This window comes from Empidonax traillii, unplaced genomic scaffold (assembly GCF_003031625.1).
Source record: "Empidonax traillii isolate 1590-97213 ecotype Southwest subspecies unplaced genomic scaffold, ASM303162v1 scaffold62:size2133460, whole genome shotgun sequence".
In the NCBI taxonomy this organism is placed as follows: domain Eukaryota; kingdom Metazoa; phylum Chordata; class Aves; order Passeriformes; family Tyrannidae; genus Empidonax; species Empidonax traillii.
Window position 1 is genome coordinate 1537878 of NW_020955255.1, and position 23258 is coordinate 1561135.

General features: G+C 38.3%; 1 protein-coding gene and 1 long non-coding RNA gene across 6 annotated transcripts in view; one reads left to right on the forward strand and one right to left on the reverse strand.

Annotated features, from left to right (window-relative positions):
* The window catches only part of ABCD3 (ATP binding cassette subfamily D member 3), a 43802-nt gene that overhangs the window by 4675 nt on the left and 15869 nt on the right, over positions 1 to 23258 (reverse strand). The window contains exons 1-16 of one of the 5 annotated variants that reach the window (XM_027879948.1): positions 20977 to 21104; positions 10986 to 11022; positions 8764 to 8865; positions 7638 to 7726; positions 6767 to 6836; positions 5878 to 5975; positions 5126 to 5249; positions 4608 to 4664; positions 3278 to 3420; positions 2865 to 2934; positions 2427 to 2496; positions 2218 to 2315; positions 2047 to 2138; positions 1462 to 1550; positions 1312 to 1384; positions 231 to 294 (exon numbers count right to left, since the gene is read on the reverse strand). In XM_027879948.1, coding sequence (XP_027735749.1) covers positions 231 to 294; positions 1312 to 1384; positions 1462 to 1550; positions 2047 to 2138; positions 2218 to 2315; positions 2427 to 2496; positions 2865 to 2934; positions 3278 to 3420; positions 4608 to 4664; positions 5126 to 5249; positions 5878 to 5975; positions 6767 to 6836; positions 7638 to 7726; positions 8764 to 8865; positions 10986 to 11022; positions 20977 to 21089 — 1389 coding nt within the window. In that variant the 5' untranslated portion in view covers positions 21090 to 21104. Of the gene's footprint in view, positions 1 to 230; positions 295 to 1311; positions 1385 to 1461; positions 1551 to 2046; positions 2139 to 2217; positions 2316 to 2426; positions 2497 to 2864; positions 2935 to 3277; positions 3421 to 4607; positions 4665 to 5125; positions 5250 to 5877; positions 5976 to 6766; positions 6837 to 7637; positions 7727 to 8763; positions 8866 to 10985; positions 11023 to 12020; positions 12068 to 18972; positions 19092 to 20369; positions 20417 to 20976; positions 21105 to 23258 lie in introns of those variants that run through there. The other 4 variants (XM_027879951.1, XM_027879949.1, XM_027879950.1 and 1 more) reach the window with 4 other exon arrangements.
* Positions 21359 to 23258, forward strand: part of LOC114055624 — a 15352-nt gene continuing 13452 nt past the window's right edge. The window contains exon 1 of the long non-coding RNA XR_003570784.1: positions 21359 to 21457. This is a non-coding gene — a long non-coding RNA (uncharacterized LOC114055624). The remainder of the gene's footprint in view (positions 21458 to 23258) is intronic.

Here is a 23258-nt window from a genome sequence, read left to right on the forward strand (position 1 = left end):
TTACTTTTGGACATTACAATGAGTAATTTCCAGCAATAATTAATTTTTCCCCCAACCAGTTTAGCACCAACTGCTGGAAGATAATGCACTTGTAATAATAAAAACTTTTTTTGGGGAAATAGCTCATTGCCTTTTGCACTTTTTTTTATAAGTCAGATGACCTTTGAAGTTGTCATCTCCGCTTGAAAATTTTATATTAATATAATTTTTTATGATATTAAAAGCATTACCTCAAAGTTAAGGTCTTCAATCAAAACATCTCCATTAGGTGTCACCAATGGAACATGATCAAACCTGCATGCATTGCAACATTGGGGGAAAAAAACACAGAACAGTTACCTAAAAGAAGTTAATACTGCATGCTTGGATTTATGGATTTATGGAACAGGGCAAGACTTCTGCAGTACTTCATTCACTCTCCCACTTTCCAACTATTAATAGCTGAGGAAGTTCTTGAATCAAAATGGCACCTTCGCATCTAAACATCTACAGGTTTGTTTTTATCCCCTTCATGTATTTGTTTTCCAAATCTTCTAAGCCTTTGGTCTCCAAAACATGTTGTGGATGTAAATGTGCATTTAAGGATGTATGTCATTTTACACCTACTAGCAAAGTGTATTTCATTACTTCTAGGATACACAATGAACGACTTCTCTGCTCATCTCCCATTGCCTTTTTTAAAAATGGAAATAATAAAAATAGTTGTTTCATCTCCTTCCTCCTTCCCCCCTCCTTCCCTCCTACTTCCCTATCCGCTTTCCACATTGCCCAGATTGAGGTTACTTAATCTCTTTACTGGCTGTATTTTACGTCTTTAAGTAGTAATACTGTGTCAATGCCACGTTCCTCAGACTGCAAAGATTGAAGGAACTGATCCCTACACAAGTACATCAATGAAGTCTCTGAGCATGCAGAATTACATAGAAATGTTTTGAAAATGAATACAGATTTGCACTTGATTTTTACAGCCGAAGTATATAATGGATAAAATCCATAACTAACATATTTCTAAGAGTAAATAAAATGGTTTGGTAAGTCACATTCCAAAGGACAGCAGGAAATGTTACCCAAAAGCCTAAGTCAAGAGAGCAGTTTATGCCTTCTGCTAACATGAGTGGATAACGATTGCCTTAGAGAATAGAAATGCTGAGTGGGCGTGAGGTGGAATTACTTGTAAATAAACTAAAGTACAACAGGAATTGCAAATTGTAATAATGTGTATTAAAACCTCTATTAAGAGTCACAGCGAGGAAGACTTAAAAGCCACTCTACATGAAAAAAACTGAACTTGTGAAAATGTTGTAAACGTACTTGATAAGGTTATCAGTGTTGATAATTTCTCCAGATCCAGGCATCAAGGACAAAGTTTGCTTTTTATCTGCATCTTAAATTAAGAAAAAAGTATTAGAGACTGGAACACTATACAGACATACACATATTGCAAATTATGCTCACATCTACCTTTTTCCTGTGATATCATAGTACGCTGATATTTGCCACTATTCAAGTCCTTCAGAACCTGCATTAATTCTGTAATTCGAGCTGTAAATCTATTAAAAAAAAAACAGAAATCCAAAGAAGATCTAATGAGCACTGTAGCACTGTTTAACTGTCGAATGACAGAGTTATTCAACCCAGCATAGAAACAGAATGTTTACATTTTAGAGTTGCACCAGGTTATCCAATATTCACAATACTTACAAGATTCTTTTAGTGTAACAGCCAAATTTTTTTCTTAAGATATTTTTTAAGAAGTTTGGTAAATAATCAATACATAATTGATTTAGGAACATCTGACAACGTCTTTTCAATTAAACATTCAAACTCTAAACTGCTACTATTCAGATGTGAAATAGTGGGCATAATTAGCACATCTTCAGATACGTTTTCAGCATAAAATGTTCTTAATTTCTAGATTTTTAGGGTGTTGCAAAGAGCAAAGCACTTAAGTTTATTTTAATTCTACAGGCAGTTTCTCAAAATGAGATGAGAAACAGCAACAGAAGTTTAGGAAAGATTCTTTTACAGAACTACTATTAAGCTTACCCAGCCAGTCTCGTCATTTCACGGCCTGCTAGGACTATTCTGCCCAAAGCTTGAGACATTCTCAGTAACATTCTTCCACTTTGGTAGTAATCCTAGAATAGAAGAAAGTTTCTTTATGTGGACTAACAAAACGCAACAATCAGGAGATTGTTTTAATTCTGGTCTAGTTACCTCCAAAAGTTCTGCATGAGTACTGTTCTGATGACGAGGATCAGAGAGGTTCAGAAATGGACGACTAACAACCAGGTAACCAACCACAGTGGCAAGGTCTGCAGTTTAAGAATAAATATTAAGCTATGCAATAAGAAAAAAGACAATTCTCACATAAAAAGTTTGGTTTATTATTTATAGAAATCCATTAGCAATGGACAAACACTTACATTTGGCAATAATTGTATCAATGAAACCCATTGAGAACCGGAACAGGATAAAATTATGCAAATGTTCCACCTAGTAAAGAACAGAAGAAAAAGTTCAAACTATGCCAGTAGTTGGTTTACTATCTCATATTATTTTACAGACATTTGATTCCAAACAGTTACTCTTCACTGCGTCAGATACCTCAACACACCTTGAACTGTGACAAGCACTGCACAAGAATCCCTGCTGGTAAAGACTTGCACTTGACATCAAAACAACCTACACACAAAACTAAAAAGTGAGAACAGTAATTGTGGTGGGTGAAAAGGAGGTAAGTGGCAAGAGGAAGACCACCAAGCCACTATAATTCCATGTCTATGAATACATGTCAAGAATCACCACAACAGAATTAGAGCATTTTAAGCAAAACTTCAACTAAGAGATAAAAGAAGACTTACCAGTTTACGGAAGGTTCTGTGAATAGTCTGTTTTTCCCTCAAGTTTCCATTATAAAAAGCAATTTCTTCACTAAAAAGAAACAAATGAAAAGAATGCTACATCCTTTTATTAAAGACAGTCTTTGAAAAAAGCCACGAAACACAGGAATAGAGCACTTTCAGTTACCTTATGAATTAAGGGTTTCTACTTTTTCATAACAGTAGAACATAAACTTATTACACCCCAGCTACAATTAAGTCTTGATTATGGAATATAATGCACATACAAATTACTTTATAATAATCTGCATAAAGATGCAAACAGTTGGCTCAGAACTGATAGCATCAGGCTTTCCCAAATATATTTTAATGCACAGTTTCTATCTACCCCACATTATTTTCACTCATATCTTGCCACCCAAGTAAATTTATACCTGTTTGTAATGAGACGTGAGTTGACATATCTGTACTCCCCTTCATATTTTTGTTCTATAATAGTCATCTTGCCAATTGGTCTCCTTAAACGTGTAAGGAAAAACCCTGAAATAATCAAGTAGGCCATCATGCTAGCTGGACCCTGTGAACAGCAAAAGAGAATAGAAGCTTACCATCTAGATGGTCTCAAATAGCAACACATATACTCAGAAAGCATGAATCCCTTCATTCTTACCTCCTACGTACCTGTGTTAACAATTCAACTACATTTGCGATTCCCATCATATTCCCATCTTTGGTGTTGTGATACTGCTTTATGAATTTTATTAATTCTCTGTCTCTAGAATTCCTTCCTATCCCAGCCTTCTACTGAAGTTTTTATTATCATCCAGTGTGATCTCTGCGTTCTACTGTCTTAGCTCTTTTCATTAATCATTTCCTGGTCCTCTCTCATTTCCTCTCCTTTCTATCTACTTCTTTGTCTCTACGTTTACTACACTGCCATAGCAGTCAATATTTCAATTCTCAATCTCAATTCCCATTCTCTTCTTTGATCTGTACATCTCCAACACATTTCCTGGTTCTCTCCAGCAGTCCTGGTAGGAACCTCTTATACTTCTGGATCCTAAGCTTCCATAGACCAGGGCTCCCATGCTTAAACATCACTGAAGTGTGGCATGGCATAAACTGCCTGTAGTAAGTAGATAGCAATGCAAAGACACGTGAGACTGCAAAAGTTCCGTAGGTTCAGTTAAGCCTTACAGCAAGACTGTCTCAACAAAATCTGCATGATCTGAACCCAGAGCTGCTGCTTCTCAGCTCCCGAACATTTTTGATAATGCACCATTTCACTAAGCTGAAGAACTATTTCTGAAATGATTCAGCTTATTGGCGGGAGGGAGGCGAGAATACAATGGTCATACAGCTCAATGCAGGAAATCGTTCCCCTTTATAGAGGTCACACAAAAAGAGAAAACTTATTTTTGCCCGTAAATGGAATTCACACAAGACAAAGCAATCAGAATAGTACTTCACTAAATGGGATTTTCAAATAAATGCTACAAGAAAATAAAAAACTTTCTTGTTTCTTCAAGTTTTGTATCAAATGCCTACAAATTCTGGGTTTTATTTTTCTTGCCTCAAAACAGAGTTCACTGAAGCATACAAAACATTAAGTGTAAATGCATATTTTCAGTATATCCCTTCAAATAATGCATGAATCTATAATTACCACTTGAGTTTTCCCTCAGAGTCCAAACAGGTCTATAAAAGGCTACAAGCAAAGAAGGGAAAATGTACTTGTAATTTTAAAAAACCCACTCAATTTACCTGTGCTCCTATTGCACTTGTTAGCTTGAAGATATACAAAACTATATCCAAGAAGGGCTGTAAGAGAAGCAAAGGAAAAAAAGCCTTAGAACACAAAACTAATACAAAATGGTACAGAAACCACACACCACTCCAAGAACAGTTACAGCTCTGCATTAAAAGCACAATACTGGTTAACCTATTACACAAACTAAAAGCTAAAACAAGAGCAACCTCAGGCACATGACTTTTCCTTGGTTTTCTTCCAAAAGCTAACTAATTGAGAAAGGAAATTCATCACTCTTTAAGTGCAAAAGAGTGCAACAAACTATTTAAAAGAAAATTTAATACAAATGATAACAACTCACAAACAGTGCTTTGGTCATGAAAATCACAGAGTGTGAAATAATATAACAAGGAATTTTTTTTCATACCATATTCCAAGCAACCCACATAAAAACATACACAATTGTTTTGAGCTGACACCACATCCTAAAAGACTACAGCTGTTACTCAAAGTTCTCTCTGGAAAGACTTACCTTGCTAAGGTTTGAGTACAGGTCCACTACACTGTTACAGAATTTTTCCACATCCTGTGTAAGGAGTTGATCTGGATTAGCTATTCTGTTGTCCAGATTTCCCATTTTGTAGTATGTATAAGCTCTGAAACAAAACAATAGCTAAGCAGCAGGAAAAAAATAATTACCTGGGATCTGAAATAAGTGGAACCCCTTGCTTCATACAACTTAGATGGAAAGAAGGGCAAACATTAAATGACTGTATGGAATCAACAAAGCTTGTGCCGCTGCCTGACCAAATCCACATTAAATCCTGCAGGGTTGTTTAGGTTCCAGGATGTCTTAGTAAAAGCTCAGGCCCATATTGCTATTGAACTTAGCTAGGAAATGCTCACAAATTCTGCGTCAGCACATCTGACAACCAACAGTCAGTGCAGAAGGACAGAAGGAGCTACTCCAGCTCATGCAACCATTCCAGTCTGCACTAAATGAAAGGAACTGAAGTACTTTGGAAGCTGACCCAATCAATCCTGAAAGCAGTATGGTGCCCTTTTCCCCCCTTAACTGAGCCAAATTTGCTGTCTTGATATCTGTACCATATACAACCCAGACAGGCCACTTATCCTCAACTGCAAGTTAACTGAAACCAAAAGCCTTTTCTGAGCAATGCACCTAACCTATTAAGCACCTTGCAACCCTCTTACACTATGATTAGAATTATTTGAATCAATTTTAAAAAAATTTATATTATAGGTTAACAAGGTGTTACTTACTTGAGATATTCCTCATAGAGGTATCTGGTAAGTCTTACTCGGAAACAAAGTTTCAGCTCATTTAGACCATACTTCAGGAAGTTATTCACTAAAGAGATCTAAAATAAGAGATAGTATTTCAGTATTTAGCTAACACAATTCAGTATACTTATATCAGTTTGCAGCACTTTAGAATAGGTGAATTCTTCTCTTAAACTCAGCAATACCACTAATACACCTAAGACCAACCTAACCTACTGCTTAGGTTTCTGTCTCCAGCTCCCAGTGGCTCTTACCATTTAAAAAAATAAAATTATGTTTATATAGCGTATTTTCAGCTCTTCTGGTAAGATCTAGGAAAGATTCACCATTTGAAAACAATTCCCTTAAATGTATCAATTCCTTTTAAAATCTATTGCAAACCAGGTACATTATCTATTGGACAGTAACAATTATTTCTATCTGGTGCAGGTCAGAGACGTCAACAAGCTGAAGTAAACTTAAAGGGTTGGAAAAAAACATAACAAATCTGTGAAAAAAGTAAGAATTAAAAAAAATTAAAGACTAAAAAGAAATCTTCAATCATGACAAAAGAATCCCAAATACTGAAACATAACCCAATCTGTAAGATGTTGCATGGGACATTAAGCTGTAGTCAAAACTGACATCAATAAAACCAACCTAAAAACCTAAACATATCTGTTAGAAAAATAGTTGTGACGGATAAGGAAATATGCTGATAAAGTCTCCCCGTGGAGCCAGAAAATTAAATGTGTCTGAATATAGACATGCATGTAAAACAACTCATTTCCATGAGTTTTAAGGGACTCCTGTGAGATCTTTTCCTCAATTTCTTAATTTACACATAAAATGTGTTCTGCTAAAGGGTCAGAAGAAGTAGAGCACTTACAGCGGGCATTGCGGCAATGAAGTTGAACAAGTATTTCTTGAAATCTTTCCTGCTGCGGCCAATGATAGCACTGTAAATGACCACCAGCTAAGAGTTAGTTACAAGAGAAACAACACTCTTCAGTGGATAAGTTCTCAGAGGACTACACAGAGCAAGAAAATCATCATGGAAAACTGTAGCATCAGCTGCAGGATCCAGTCTGACACTTGTGTAAGTTACGCGGCAAGTGACAGACTCCAGTTCCCTCCCTTCTGCTCCTGCCAGAACCGCCCACATTAAGGGCTCAGAAATTCATGGTCAGAGAATACCAGTTCTTTCCTTCTCTGTTCTCACAGATTCTCACACAAGAAACAAAGCAGTCCTTCCAGTCTACAGATCACTAAATGTCTCTCCTGAAACACAGTATCATCTTGAATTCACACTTCAAAACACATTCTGAATTGCTTCAATTAGTAATAAGACTAACAGGAATAATCAGAGGTCTAACAAACACTTTCTAACACAGAAAGACTGAAAGCATTTTTTCATCAATCTAAAGAGCAAACAGGTCAGTAGGAAGAAATAACAGTCCTAATATTCACACAACATGTCTAAGTCCATGACATAAAACCACTAGCCACCATTCTGAAGCGCCTTCTTAGATGTTCATATTAACAAGATTTAGAGTCTTCAGTGTACAAAATGTGACCAAAAGAGTATTTAATAAACCATTTAAAAAGAAACATTTAATAAAATATTTTTATTTTTTTAAATGGTATAATTTTCTGTTTTAAACAAGCAAGTTTTAAAATGTCTGAATACACATTCTGACAGATTACCTTCCCTGTTAAACACAAGAAAGAATGTTTAAAATTAACAAACATAAAGGTACCTTTCAATGACTGTTCCATTCTGAATCATCCAAATATCACAGTAAGTGCGGACTACCAGCATCACAGCAATAAGCAGCAAATAACCTGTCTGGTACAACCACAGGAGTGTAACAGTTAAACAATGGATAAAATGCAACATTTTTTCCAGTGAGTACTCCTGCAATACCTAGCAGAAATGCATTTCCCTGTTGCCCCCACCTAATATTTGTTTATTCTTCAGGAAACACATCAGCATACAATGTTTTTAATAAAGTACTGAATACATTTTTATGTATTTTTATGTCTTTTATAAGTCTTTTTTATTAAAGACATATAAATAAATAAAGACATTTTATTATGTCTTTATTTAAAAGACATATTTTATGTCTTTTAAAAACCTATATTTGGTTGACACCTATACTGGACACACCCTTTAAGATGAAGGATTCTAGGGATAAAGAAGTTACTGCTGTTCTGACACCTTCCAGCCATAAGGTTGCAGAAGACCTCTGAAAACTACCTACTCCAACTCCCCACTCAAAACAGGGCCACTAGTAACCAGTCACCAGTCAGACCTTGTAGCATTGATTGGAAAACCTTTCAGCCCAACAGTCCAGCCAGTTTTCCACCCACCTGATTGTCCACTCCTCCAGCCAATTCAGTTTGGTTATCAGGGTACTAAGGGAGACCTTAGAGTCAAGGTCTCACCAAAATCAAAGCAAGTACTCAACATTTTCTGTTCTTCCCTTATCCACAGAGCCATTTGTCTCATCACTGAGAGCAATCAGGTAAGGCATGATCTGCCATTGGTAAATCCAGGCTGGCTGTTTGCAATCACTTTTTTGTCCTTTGTGTGGCCAGAGTTAGCTTCCAGGAGAATTTGCTCACAGCCTTACTAGGAATACAGCAAGGCTGAGCAGCCTGTAGCTTCCATTACACTTGTTTTCAAATATGGGAGCCATATTTGGTTTTTAGGGGGGATTATCAGTAACCTCTTCTGAAAGCCACGAGCTTCTGGAGTTGACGAAGTCCAGCTCTGTGAGCCCTCTCACAGGCATTCCCATCCATGCTTTTGCCTTCCATGTACTTTCTTTTTGTAAATGAGCTGTTGAGGGTCCCTAATCGTGCACTGCAGTCGATGCTTACCTCTTTGCAAAGTGTTCTAGGGACCATTATTTTCAGGATTCGACATATTCTTGCAATAAACACTCTGTCCACCATTGCTCGCTCCTTCTTTCCCTCTTTCTGCTGCACAAAGAACAAGCAAAATAAGAAAGGTAAGGGTTTTTTTTCGGTAATAAGTATTATTTAACTGTTGATGTGATAGTTTCCCTATCCAAGTTATTTACTGCTACCTTCCTTCTGGAGCATTTGCAATATTTCCTTCCAAGTCACTCTGACAAAATAAATAAAATGTAAGAACTGGGAAATATCAAAACAAATTGCAAAAGGACGTAGCTGCCATGATACAAAATACTGTCAAATCTATGCTAAGGGTGACGTACAAACAATGCACGACACAGCACTAAAACATCCAACTACAAGTTGTAATGCAATCTACCATCTCTTAACATTGCTTGTCTCTAGAAGACACCATCAGACAGTATTTTAAAAAATGCCTTCCAACATCTGTCTAGACAATCAATGGTTTAAAATCCTTGACTGAACAGCCCAAATCTGCTTCAAGGGAAACCATAATTTCTTATTCCTTTACTTCTACAAAACAGTGCAACACACTCCTAGTGAGCTAAATCTACCAGACACAAAAACCCTCCTGGCACTCAAGCAGCTTTTATTTGGGTCAGTTGCACTTGTTCACTCCATATAACCCCATCTTCTATCCTGACTAACCTGAATATTTTTAAAAGCTAATTAAATAATGCAAGTATTTCTTGTTTTTCTCATTTGTTTTCTTTCCTTTCTTTCATACAAGGACGTGACAAAAGAATTTGGTCCTGAAAAACTGAGCAAAAACGCACACGTACTTCAAACAAGTACTGTCTAATCAACCTAATCCTGCTATCTTTGCTACCCAAGGCTCATGTGAAGCATGTTATCAATGCCTATATCAATACTACAAGCTAGGCAAGAAACCTGAAAGAGAAAAATTCACTCTGATTGCTTTGTGAATAAGCCTACACCTGTTTTTCACAGGATGAAGTCAACTATAGTCCCACTCTTATCAAAAAACTATGTGAACAGCAATTACAAATAAAAATTCTAGCCAGATAGGATGCTATGTGGTAGATGATTAAAACATTTATTTAGAAGTTATTTACACAAAAATCCAAGCAATCCAAACAACTAAAGACTACTGTCCAGACCTACTGAAGGATGATCCTACATGTGTTATGGTTTTTCCGTAATAGAAACAACAAACACAATGTCTGATGTGTTACACTTCAAGAGAGTACCTGACTAAACATATTGGATGCATAACTTGAACATGTTCTTCCTCTGTACTCAGCTCTTCCCCGTTTCTATTTCTGTGTTGCACTTAAATTTATTCCAGTATCTCCTTTCCCAGAAGTTTGTTTTTTTCCCTTAGACTGTTAATTTCTCATTCAGTATAATTGTATCCAAGTTGGGTAGGAATAAGAGAAAGCTAGTTAAGGTTTTTACAAATAGGAATAGCTATGCAAAAGACAAGTTTATGGCAGATAACACACTCCAGGTGTGGGTAGAAGCTTACATGATGCTTGCATACCCCTTCAGATTTATCCAGTGCAAGCCTTTTCTTAAGTATTCAGCAAAAGATTAAAGTATTCAGCAAAAGATTAAAGTACATGAAAGTTAATCATACCATCATAAGACCCAATACTTCTAGTCATGGACTTTGCCTTTTGGTCTGTCATATTTTATTTGAATATAAATCAGTAAATTTGGCTTAAAGGGATATATGATAAACTAATTAAAAAAACATACAGAAGATCGGGGATGTGCCAAACCTCCTACAGAAGTTTGAAGTAGTTTTTAGAAACTGACAGACTCTACATCTTATTCCATGCTTTTTCTTTTAAATAAAATATAAATACAAGTTATACTAAATGTACACACAGCTGTTTGTTGCTATACATACAGATAAACTTACAACACTAGTCCTTACACTCATAAGGCACTATGAGATAAAAAAGCACATGGTACACATCAAGTGCATGTCATTATGGAGCCAAACTTCAGTCTCTTGTGATTAACCTGATTCTTCCATTTGTTTCACCAATGCAAGTCTGAAAGTATCATTCAGGCAGCATTTGCACCATAGCCATCATTCAGTCCAAAATTAAACTACAATGATAGGACTTAAAAGTTTTTAAAAATCAGATTTATTTAAAGTGATTAAAGAATATATGACATGAAAAAAGAATTACCTCATTGTTCTGCAGTGCTTGTTTTCCACTTCTTTTACTGTAGAGGGAAGAAAAAAAGTATTTTACTTGTTACTAACACACTTTTCTTTGTCTTCATTTCTACACAGAAAAGAAAGCTCAGTATTAAATCCCTATTTCTTTCAAAGCAATACAGTGCCTTCAGCAGGGCTACCTTTTATGTCAAACCTATGTGCCGCTTTTTTACAATTTCAATGAAACCTTACTCCTGACAGCAACAAGTTTCACGTAGGGAAACTAAGCCTCAGTCTTTCATCTCAGAGTTCTGTTTCATCTTGGCTCTGTATCATGAACTCCAAGTGTTTTTATGTTTCTCACATATACTTTACAAGCATGGCTACATCGTTCCACTGACCACAAATGAAAACTACAGGAATGCAGATTCAGCAATCCAAGCAACTCGACTTTGATGTTTCCACATTATCTACATAAGCCAAACAGATTTGTCTGCATTGTATTTGACTTTCAAATAATGCATTTTACTACATATTGAGATTATTTGTTCATAAACATATGCTGCAGGGGAAAAAAGTCAGACCTGCGAAACCAAGTTTCTGCAAGGGTGTGCATTGGAAGGGAAGTTAGTTTTATTCTGTCCATTTTCCTTCCCCTGCATTTTACAGAACAGTTAGAAGAAAAATATTTACCAACTAGTGCTAAACAAACATTCAAAAGCACAATGATATTCTTTTTCCTCTGGTTTTAAGAAAGACAAGCTGACATATAAGACAGTTATAATTGGTCCTTCTCCCTTTCGGAACACTCAAGCATCAGACAAGCACATGAAGCCGTTGGGAGAGTATGTGTTTATGTAGTTTAAAAGTGACAGCTAACCATATAAATGGTAACTTACTATTGCTCAACCATGATACTAAAACACTGAGAGCAGGTTGCCTCAAAACTACAATATTCATACACTTTCAAGGCAGCATCTCAAATCACAAGGAAGCAGAAACTATGAAAGGCACTGCTCCCACCGGCCTACAACATCAAAACAACTGCAGACTGCCACACAACCTGCTATCCCACAACTTCATCAGCAGCACCATTTCACACATGTGCTTTAAAGCTCTGTGAAGAAAATATATAGAATGAAACCTGCCTATTCTAATTTCTGATTAGAAAGATCTATGAATGTCTGACCAATGAATAGAAATAATTACTACGAAAGGAAGATGCAAGGTAGTAGTGGAATATGAGAAAAGAAGGGAAGGAGAAGACCATGAAAGCAAGTAGGGAGAGATGCCAGTTTAGCAAGAACTTAATTAAAGGTAACAGAGAGACAGAAGCCTGAGAGAAGATAAAAATCCTGTAAGACTACTTGTATAAAAGACAAAATAAAGAACAGGAAGGGCAGCAGAGGGCAGTTTGGGGGAGAAGTAACTTAATAGAAGTTCAGAAGAGATATAACATTTTATCAGTCTGTGATGGAAGTACATCTATGGAAACGGTACAGTGTGCAACGTCCAAGAAACAATCTAGTAAGAGACTACATCCTGGTGACAGAAGAGCAATATATTGCTGTAACAAGAAACTTCTCCATACATCTTGTAATTTTTAAAAGTAGAAAAGGTTGACCCATATTTTTAAAAGTGTCCTTGAATATGGATCATTCCAATCATATCTGGTTTGGCACTAGGAGAAAAGCAGTATTCTTAAGCATGAATAACTAGTTATCAAATTATGTGGTTGTTTCACTAGATGATTCGTGACTTGCCATAAAGCAAAATGAAAGCATGATGCTCTCCCAGATATGCTATAATAACTCCTATAAGCTTTGTTGCTTCAAGCCCTGCCAATGTTTGAAGTCACAACACTCGTAATACACAACTATTTCAGCTTAAAAAAGGATCAGAAGGGAATATATTAATATATCAATATATTAAGAAGATAAGGCCCAGAATTATTCTGGCAGATAGTTGAATATCTTTGATCTATTTATTGATATATTTTTCCTACAGTAGCTCTTGAGAGAAACTGAGCAGCTGAAACTACTGAGCTGGAGCTGATTATCCATTAAAGAGAAATCATAATCTCACATTTCATTGTGAACTCACATTTAATTAGAATTTATATTTATAAATTTTAAGATAAAAATTAGGTGTTTGTAAATTTAAAACCTAATGAAAAACTTTAACAGAGTTTTGTTCTCTTTTTCTACAAAAAAAATTGTGCAAGCTCAAAATGAGACTGATACTTCAAAAACAAAGGAAACAATCTTATTTATGAAGTCTAGAACAAAAAAAAATGTGCCTAAATAGCTCTAATGTGGCTCTTGCTATTAAAAAAAATAATAAGTCATTGTTATTTTAATAGGTAAAAATATCTTACTTGCAACAAAAGACTGGGCTATAGTTCTGTCTGGAATAAAACTTCCACCAGCTGATTACTACAGAACTCTTCCTTCTCCAGAGTCTCATTTTTCCAGTCTGATACCTACTGGCACTACTTCAGACTCCATTCCACTATTGTAGAACTTTTTCGTGAGGATTGTGGTTGCATTCTCATTGAATTTAAAGACTAAATAACACCCTCAATTACTCAGGAAGAATACAGCAAGACTATCTGGTTACAGCAGAGAGCTCTAACATTTGGAATAGATTCAAGCTCTCTATTCTTCCAGACCTCTCATTTACTTAATGCTGGAGCATTACAAGTCTTATTGGTGGAGGAAGGTGAGTGCTACTTGCTGGCCAAATTCTCTACTACAAAAAAGTCCTCTGGTATAAGGGCCATTGTTCCTTTATGCCCTCGCAGACAAGAAGGGGTGGTGATGAAGAGTTTCTTAAGAAGGGTTACCCAGACAATACATAGAAAAAAAAGAAGAAAAAACACAGTGCTAAAACATTTCTAACACTGAGTCAAAAACTCTAGAATTTGTCATCAGATATTTTCAAGATATAACTGCATAAAGCCCTCAAAAAACCAATCTGAATTCAATGTGGACCCTGCTTTGAGCAGACACTTAGATTAAGTGACTTCTTGAGGCACCTTCTATCCTAAGTGACTTTTAAAAAGGAATAAAAAAGTAAAATTTTTTTAAGAACATGAAGAGGCTAGAGGTATAATGGGACATGTATCAGATGAAGAAGTTTCAGGAAAAGCAGCAGCTGAGATGTAGCCTGCTATCCATTATTTAACTGCACACAGCTTTTACAGCAAACAGCGTAAAAGCAGAGAAAGATATCAGCAGTAATGAGATGACACAACTAGATCAAACTTGTCATTCATACATGCATGCTAAATGAATAGCAACTCACTAAAGATAAGTAAATAGACAAGTAATTACCCAACAGACAGTAGGCAATACAACAAAACATCTTTCTCCAACACTGAGAAACATGATCAGTGCAAACCAGCAAGATGTTTCAAAGAAACTATTAAAGAGTTTCAGGACTCTGTACTGGCATTTGACAGCTGATCCAACTGCAAGGACAGCAGTGTAGCACAGGGGGGGAGGCAAAAAACTTCATAATACCATGAAATTTCAGTCTCCAAATAAGTATTGGTCACAACACTCAGTCTTTTGACTCTATTTACAATGAGGCTATCCTCTCCAAAGAAACATGCAACAGTACTGGTTACTCAAAAAGGATCATTCTCAACACCACTGAAGAAGAAACTGCAAAAAGTCTTAGAGGCCACTGAGTCCACTTACCAAAAGGCCTCAGGCATACTAGTTCTGTGGTATTTATTAGCAAACAGGAAAAAGTTAAAGGATTACTGTCTTTAGAAATACCTGTCTCCATCCAGACCAAAGTTCAGAGGAAGCAATCTACACTGAGCTAAGCCTAACAGGGAATTCAGATGAGAGTGATAAGCAAGACTTCCAGTTTAATGACATGTGAAGAGGAAATAAGGGCTTGAAAATGTTGTGTTGTCCTTAACTGAAAAACACCTACAGGTCTTGCTACCTTCCTTCTGTAGACTAGGATGACTATTTTCTGCTCAACACAGTGCAAAGGAAGAATATCTGTTTCAGGATAAAGTGTAACATTTCAAAGACTTGTTACCTATAGGCAACCTTCGCATTCTTCAGACCTTACATTCTGGAATGGCACTGGGCATTTTTCACAGCTTTAAAAAAAAACACACAATGTAAATGATTTTGTAATAGTTCGTGATTATTTGTGCAGTTTCAGGTTAGTTTTACAGACAAGATAACTGCTGAGATGTTGTAAAGACAGAATAAAATTGAAATGACTAAAGACAGAATGCAACCATATAAAGAACAGCTATAATGAGAGAAGTGTGTTATTGCTTACACCACACTCACTGGCAGGCACAGCCTCACACTGCACACCCTGCACAGAGGAGTGCAGAGCAACAGCACAGTTATTTCAGGTCAAGGGCAGCAACCTTACTCAGAAGCCTGGGTACTGTCCAAAAGCATGCCCGTTTGCACAGTACACCCTGAGCACACACAGAAACCAAGAGCACAATTTTCTTGGCTCTAGGTCAGTGCCTAGTCGCAGCATAACCAAAAATAATGTGAGGGGAATGTATTCAGGCAACCAAGAAGTGGACTCTGAGAAGGTCACAGACGTTTATCTCACTGCAAGCAGGAGCTCTGAGTTGCTCTGCATTGCTAAAGCTCAAAGGTTTCCTTTGAGAAGGCAACAAAGCAGAACTATCGTGGAGGACATTCTAAGTTTCAGTAGAAGAATACATCTCAGTAACAAAGTTTACATGTAAGAAAAACCTTAGCACCAATAATTTTGCCATAAGCTGTGCTCTGGCCTAAACTGTGGCTGTAGCTCTCCTTCATGGATAACAGTGGAAAAAGACTTCTATCCAGCTTCCTGAGAAATTAAAAAAAATAGTTTCATGCTGTTACACTTAAACTAGATCTTGCCTTAGATAGCAAGCATTTTATGCACCTTAATGAGAGAGAAACCACTAATTAGCTACCCAGGCCCAAAACAAAGGCAGTCCAAACGCTAGGAGCAGGGGCTGAGTCATCTGTTTTCTCCTGTCTCCGTACCCTCCAGCTGAAGACAAGTTTTCTGAGCCCCAGGCAGGTTTTTCTACAAGACTGGATTTTAGATGCATTTTCTAGTGATCATATCTATATGTTTTGCCTTTTTTTTTTTTTTCTTTAATACTAGCAGTAGACTGAACAGTCAAACTCACATCCTGGATAAACTTACTTAAATGTAGTTAGCATAGAGTTGTTTTTGGTTTTGACACCTGTCACCTTTTACCCAAGTAACACAGGTTCCCTTTAATGATTTACATACATGAAATGAGTCTATTAATCCACAGCAATATAATATCACCCTTTCAGTCAAACAGTCATGACTCAACTAGAACAGGTCTCTTCATGTGAAGTACACTAACGAGGCTTACCCAAGCATCTTCAGAACCTAAGGAAATTATGCAAACTAAGAAGTGAGAATAACATCCTAAATATACAAAAATGGAATAAAAACGCACCATTTGTTTCAAGTTACAACTACCACTTGCTACACTCGAACTCCTGTGTTATGATGGAAAGCTCCTCCAACCGTCTGAACACGTGTCTGTTACCTCCAGTACACCTGTATCAATCACTGCCCAACTGCAGGCTCACTGGCTGTGCAGACGATGACATAAGCAGCGTGACATCCACTGAGTGACATCTGCTGCCCCTCTGACAGACGAGAATGGCTGAGGAGCCCAGTGACAGGCAAGATGAAATGTGCAAAACCTATTTGATATACAGTGTCTACAGCTCTGTTGACCTCTCTCCACTCAAGTTAACCTTTCCCCTTGCTTTAGCCATGTCTAACCTCTAAGGCCCCAGGCATGCACTATTCTTGCTTTACGCATTTTTTCCCCTTATAGGAGGGTTGCCAAACACTTGGGTTTCAGAAGTTCAATTTTTACAAAATTGAGTCCACACCCTAGCATCCTCTTGGATTCTAATGGACACAGCTAAGTGATAGGAAAGGCCAGTGTGTCTAGGAACGATTCTAAAGTATTTTATTTTGTCATCTTTCCATATATTATAAATTCCTTCCTATTAATTCCATTCTGTTTATCACCTTTCCCTAATCTTGCAATTCCAAACTCTTTACCCTAATTACCTTCTATTACTTCTTTCAGTCCCTCCTTCCAGTAGAAAGCTATATGAGCTAAACACCTTCTTTTTGAAGGTAATCCAAGTTCATGTGTAAGTACTTGTGTAAGTACTTTATTTAAACTACATGGATATTTGGGAAAAACTGTCATTAGAGGGATAACAAAAAATATCCAGCTCTTTTCTGTAACACCCCTCAAGGTTTTAATTTTGAAGCAATCAAATCTCATGCAAATATTCTGTTGCTTCTTGTTTGAGCCAGGATTAGGGAAAGGGAATAAACAGAATGGAGTGACTGTTTTTTCTGCATCATGTAGAACTACAGGATAATGTAGTTTCTCAAAGAACTTCTTATGACTCTAAAAAACCCAAATACTACAATTGAAGTCATCCTTCCATTTAGATATAACAACTTCCACCCTCCCAAGAAGACAGGAAGCTTCTCTAAGGAAACAGACTTTTTGAGGACAGCAGCTTGAATAAAGACACAACGCATTTTTCTCCATGCTTTACTCCAAGGAAGTAACATGGAAAACTAACAAGTCAGTATAAGTGAACAGTTCTATATCACTCTACTTTGGAAGATTTGGAAGAAAGTTGTGGTTAAAATGTATTGTAAACTGTGACACCACCTCTCAGTTCTGCAAAACTAATAAGCAATGTAATAGCTCTTACAGAAGAACATCTGTGACTAATCCAGCTAGCACTAATTAAGTGATCTTTGACCTACTAAGGCACGTTGGCATAACATATACAGTTTAATTATTCATACATTACTACTTGATATGAGTTGCACTGGACCTTGCCCCTACTGTTTGACAGCAGAAAAGGAGGTAAAAGTTTTTACCTCTCCTTCCTCTTACCATTTCTATAACTGGTAATTCTATATTGAAATTAACACACATTCTATGAAGAGCCTGTCAGATAACTTTCTTGTTACACATTCAAACACATTTGATTTGCTAAAAGAAGAACTTTTTTTTTCTTCAATTTGTACATTATTTTACTTGTCAGCTTTGAAAAGTAATAGGTCTGTGTCTACTTAGCAGCAGACCTACTACTAACATACCAGCAAAATTTAAAAAGCACACAAAATAAAACAGAAAACAGACAGCTACTCCAGGAAAACATGAATAGCACATCTTATTTTGAACATAAAGTATGTACAAGTATAAATACTGAAGTGTGTATTCTGAAATTATGTGAGGAACGAAGAAATTTTGCAGGTAAAGTTGACAGTTGCCCTAGAACACTCTCATGTTAAGGCCAAACATGTTAAGGCTGTTTATACTCAAGTCTGTAACATTCACCTTTGCCCTTAGGAAGCTCAAAACTAGACTTTCACCTTTCAGAACTCAAGAAGCTGAAATTCACCTCACACTAACATGACACAACATTTTCAAGCATCATATACCAAGATTCACAAAGGAACTCACACATATAAAACTGAATCACCACTATTCCTCACATCTTTTAGTCAGTTAACCTCAAGCAGATTACCAGTCCTCTTCCAGACTACCTGCATTGCCAAGTGAAATTCTTCTCCATAGGAATAAGTGCAAAAATTGAGGACAGCCATACCCTCTCAACTTCTTGCTCTTCCCAAAGAGACAGGGAAATACAACACATAAATTAAAGGGTACACTGGGCCCTGGAGATTTTTATCATCACTGCAAAAAGGTTGTGTGCTTGTTATTATATGTCAGCATCATATACCAGCATAAGAATGCTGAAATATGTAAAGATTTGGCATGATGACATACTTTGCTAAAGTATGCTATAATTTACATCAGCAACACAGCATGAAGAAATGAATGATACATGAACTAATGAGACTAAAGGAGGATGAGGCAACGGTAATAACCAGATGGTTTTGTCTAGGCTGGTGATATAGGCAAAGTAGCTTACCTACTGCCTAGTCTTGATAGGTAGCATTCTGTAAGGCTCCTGGCAAGGTTTGCCTCACAGGGAGACATGGAGAAAAGAACGAAGAACCAGTGGGCAAAAACCATCCTCAAAATATCATTCAAGCAGCAGCACAGCTATTATTGAAACAACCGAATGTTGGACGTTAGAGTTTGGAATCCATGGCCACAACACAGTACCACTGGTAAATAAGACCTAAGCTGTGGAGGGACTCAAAAGCATAAAGCAACACATACACACACAAGTGAAACAATCAAGTTTGCAAGCCTGGTATGTACTTTAGCAACTGCATTTCCAACAGATTCGAGAATGCAAAATAACTATAAAGAGAAGATTATAGAAGCAAGGGACAAAGGATCAGAAAGAGTACAGTTCCGAGGGAGGAAAAGGAACAGATCAGGTCAGGCTCTCACAAGTCCATTCAACTGCTGAATTAGCTCAAACATAACTCATAAGTTATCTCGCTTTCCAATTCTCACTGATCTTGTAATAGTGTCTGGTCCACCTAACACATATGAATACCTCAGATTTTTAACACTGTACCTAGCAAAATTCAAGATTCACACAGGAAGGACACATTCCACATACAGCATTAAGGCTAATGCTTACTTTCAGAACATTGACTCTCAAGCCAATACATGCATTGCCATTGTCAAGGCCTGCAGATCAACATCAGAAGACATACAAGCAAAACAGTTTAGTGGGGACAACCCAGAATCCACAATAACATTTATTTCAGGGGTAGGAAGATTACTCTAGACAGACTCTACCCTTCTTCTATAAACAAATGCTACTAGTAGTAGGAATATATTAAATGCACTTCAAAACTGTTCTGGACTTGCATCTATGTTTGAAAATGTGCTTCAATCTGAATGTAATCTGGTTTGTGTGCTCCAAGATCACCTCTCAATAAAGGCAGAGCAAGGTAAATACGGACAGTTAAGATTCACTTTAAAAGAATACTCTTGATCTTACAACACACAGATACTCCCAGAACATCTGCATGGCCTAGTCTTTCTTACAAATAGCACTATGATATATCAGGTGGGAAAATCTCGCACTACAGTGTAACTGTCCCAGACCCTTATTTTTGTGCCCTTCCACTCAGCTTTTCTCCTTTTTTTACAACAGCATTTCACTAAATTTGGCAGAGATATCTGAAAAGAATCATCCCCCCCTGTGAGTTTGCATGAATTGTCAGCAGTGCATCAACGTCTGACATGATGTATGACATTACTCAACTTCACGAAACTCTTACAGATATCGTGTATGAAACGATTTAGGTAAAATAAAACTGGATTGTTGCTTAATCACAGGTATGTTATTACAAAAGTCTGTTGAGTAAGTCCCTTTCACGAGTATCACTACAAGATACCTACTGTAATACTGTAACATACCGTGTCTTTAGCATATGATCATAATCCTACAGCCAAAAATAGTGTAGAATTGTGAAAGCATTGAATCTGAGATATGTTCTTCATCCACCACACTTTATGGCACCAGTGCTTTGTAGGATATTAACTAATACACACCCGAGCAGCATACACCTGTAAAGGGACCTCACAGGGAACATCACCAGATTCGGCCTCTTTGAAACTGTTGTCCGTGTCCCTTATTGTCACACGGCTGCATCCAAACAACACCTGATGTCCACGAACTGCCCATGCAGACATGGGCATCCCTATAAGTCAGCTGTTAATACTTGTTCACAGCCAGGAAAACAGAAAAAGCGAGCATGATTTGGGTAACCAGGTGGCGGTGGCTGGACTCTCGCAAGAGGGGCACCGACCTCACCCCGGGGAAAGCGGCGGGGGAGCAGCCTGAGCCCTGTGCCCGGGAGCCTCACCGGGCAGCGGGCGGCGGCAGATCCCCTCCGCCGGGCCCAGGGCCGAGAGGGCGAGCACAGCTCCCCCCGCCCCGGCCTCCCGGCGCCGGCCCCGCGGCTCTCGCGGCCCGGCCCGCCCCGCTCCCCGGCCCCGCTCTCACCCGTGCTGCGCCGCCGCCCGCCGCTTGCCGAGCAGGCAGAGCAGCGCGCAGGCGGCGGCGGCCCCGGCGATGGCGGAGTGCCGCGCGGTCAGGAACTTGCTGTAGGCGGCCATGGCGAGCGCAGCGCGGACCGCCGAGCCGAGCCGAGCCGAGCCGAGCAGCGCAGCCGACCGAGCAGCCGAGCGGGGGATGCCGGGAGGGGGCGGTGCCGCCCGGCCCCGCTCCGCCCGCAGCACGGGCAGCGCCGCGCCGGGTGCGGGTTGTGCAAGGGGGACGAGGTAATTACCGATCCCTCGCCGTTCCCTGGCACAGGGCGAGCCCCCGGCGGCCGCAGGGAAGGGGAGGGAAGCGGTTGGGCCTGGCCTGCCGCCGGCTGCTATGGCCCGAGGTCGGGCTGAGGAGCCTGAGGGCCTCCCCCGCCAGCCCGCGGATTCTCCTTCCCGGCACCTTCGGCTCGGCACCTCCGGCCGCCGGGGCTCCGGTCATTCACTGCCACGGGGGTCTTTGTACAGGGTGACTCCCGAGCGCGTATTAGGAATGACTTGTAAATGTGGTGACAGTACGAAATAAAAACTTTAAAAAAATAATTAAAAATTTTAAAAATTTCAGAGAAACTTTGATGTAAGTTTTGCCACACTGCTTTGTCTTTTTGTTTGGTTGGAGTTGTTTTTTATTTTTTTTTTTGTTAGTGCCATGAGAGGAGCTGCTAAGACTGGCTGTCAGAGGGCGGAATGAGTTGTCACCCATGTAAATGCAGGAAAACAATCCCTGTTAAGGGCAGAGCCACGCCAGTACAGCAGGAGATACCAACCAGCCTTCTCCCACAAAACCAGTTAAACTTGCACAGGTGCTTTTTCCAGCAGAATTAATAACAGGTTGGCAAGTCAAGCTATACTAGCAAAAACACCCATGCCAGCATAACTGTATTTACACTGGATCTTCCCTTGTGATCATATCCCTCAGACACCTGATAATGTGTATGAAGTGGGCGTGCTTTCCATAGGAACTGGTCAGTCATATATTGAAAACCTGTATTGATGTTATGGTTAACACTGACATGACAAAACAATTTATCTAATCAAACTTAAATGCAGATCAAAATGCGGTTAAAATCAATGTATCTGGTTTTGGTCTCAAAAAATGTTTTCATACAGGCATTTAAAAACATTTGAATACCTTTGAATGTTGTGCTTTTGTTACTGTAGTGTAAGAGTGTGCATATAGGTCAGTCCATTTATCGAATATTCTGATTTCTTCCAAGTATGTCTGCCTGGAGTAGCAGGGCTGAAGCTGCAGTTTGAGAAGTAATCCTTGGATCTTCATTCTGAATCACCATATACACTTTTCTTTCTTGCTCTCTCTCCCCATCCTTGTTATCATCAGACACTTTGGGGCAAGTTTATATTTTGATATAAAAGCTGGAGTCTCAAACCAGCTTTTCTGAACCAGCTTGGTCTCAACCCTAATTGTTGCATTTTCTAGAGCAATAGAGTCAAGACTGCTGGCAGGACTCTGGCACTTTTTCTGTGATCTTTGACAAATCAGTAATCTCCCTGCTTTATAATATTGCTGTAAATTGGTGGTTTTGTTAGGGAGGGGAGATGATAAACTATTTGAGGTGTTTCAGATCCTCAGGAAAATATACAGCAGAAACACACGGCATTAATAAATTAATTTCATTTTACAAGATGAATGTGAAAATATCTTGATTTTTAAAAAATTAAATACTTTGGAAGTAGGTAAATGGGAGAACCTAAGCAAGGGGTAGTTTCTTTATCAAAATAAACTTCTTATACTAAAATCATTACAAAAAATGAAAATTTCTGCAAGTTTTCAGGTTTATGAATCTTTGTAATACAGTTTTACTTCTACTTTTAATCTCAATATCAGCGCAGAGATAGGAGTATTATGGTACTGCTACGCTTTTCTTTACAAGTTCTCTTCTGTCTTTAAGCTTAGCTTGATTGTACCCTTGCACAGAATTTGCTATCTCATACAGTCTGACTTGTTTACATGAAATGTCCATCAGTTTGGGCCATGCTGACCTTTGTTGTTTGCATGTCTGCATGACTCACGTTCTGCTGTTTGTCTCCTTCAGTGTCCTTATCCCACTTTTCGACACTAGCCAATACCATGTCCTGCTACATATTTTATTTCTCTTCTAACTCATCAGCAAATAGTTTCACATATCATCTTCTAAGAAACTTGTCTCATGCATCCAACCCTCCACTATGTCTTCTACTGCCTCCACTCTTGGAAGTTGGTTTTTTTTCAGAATAACT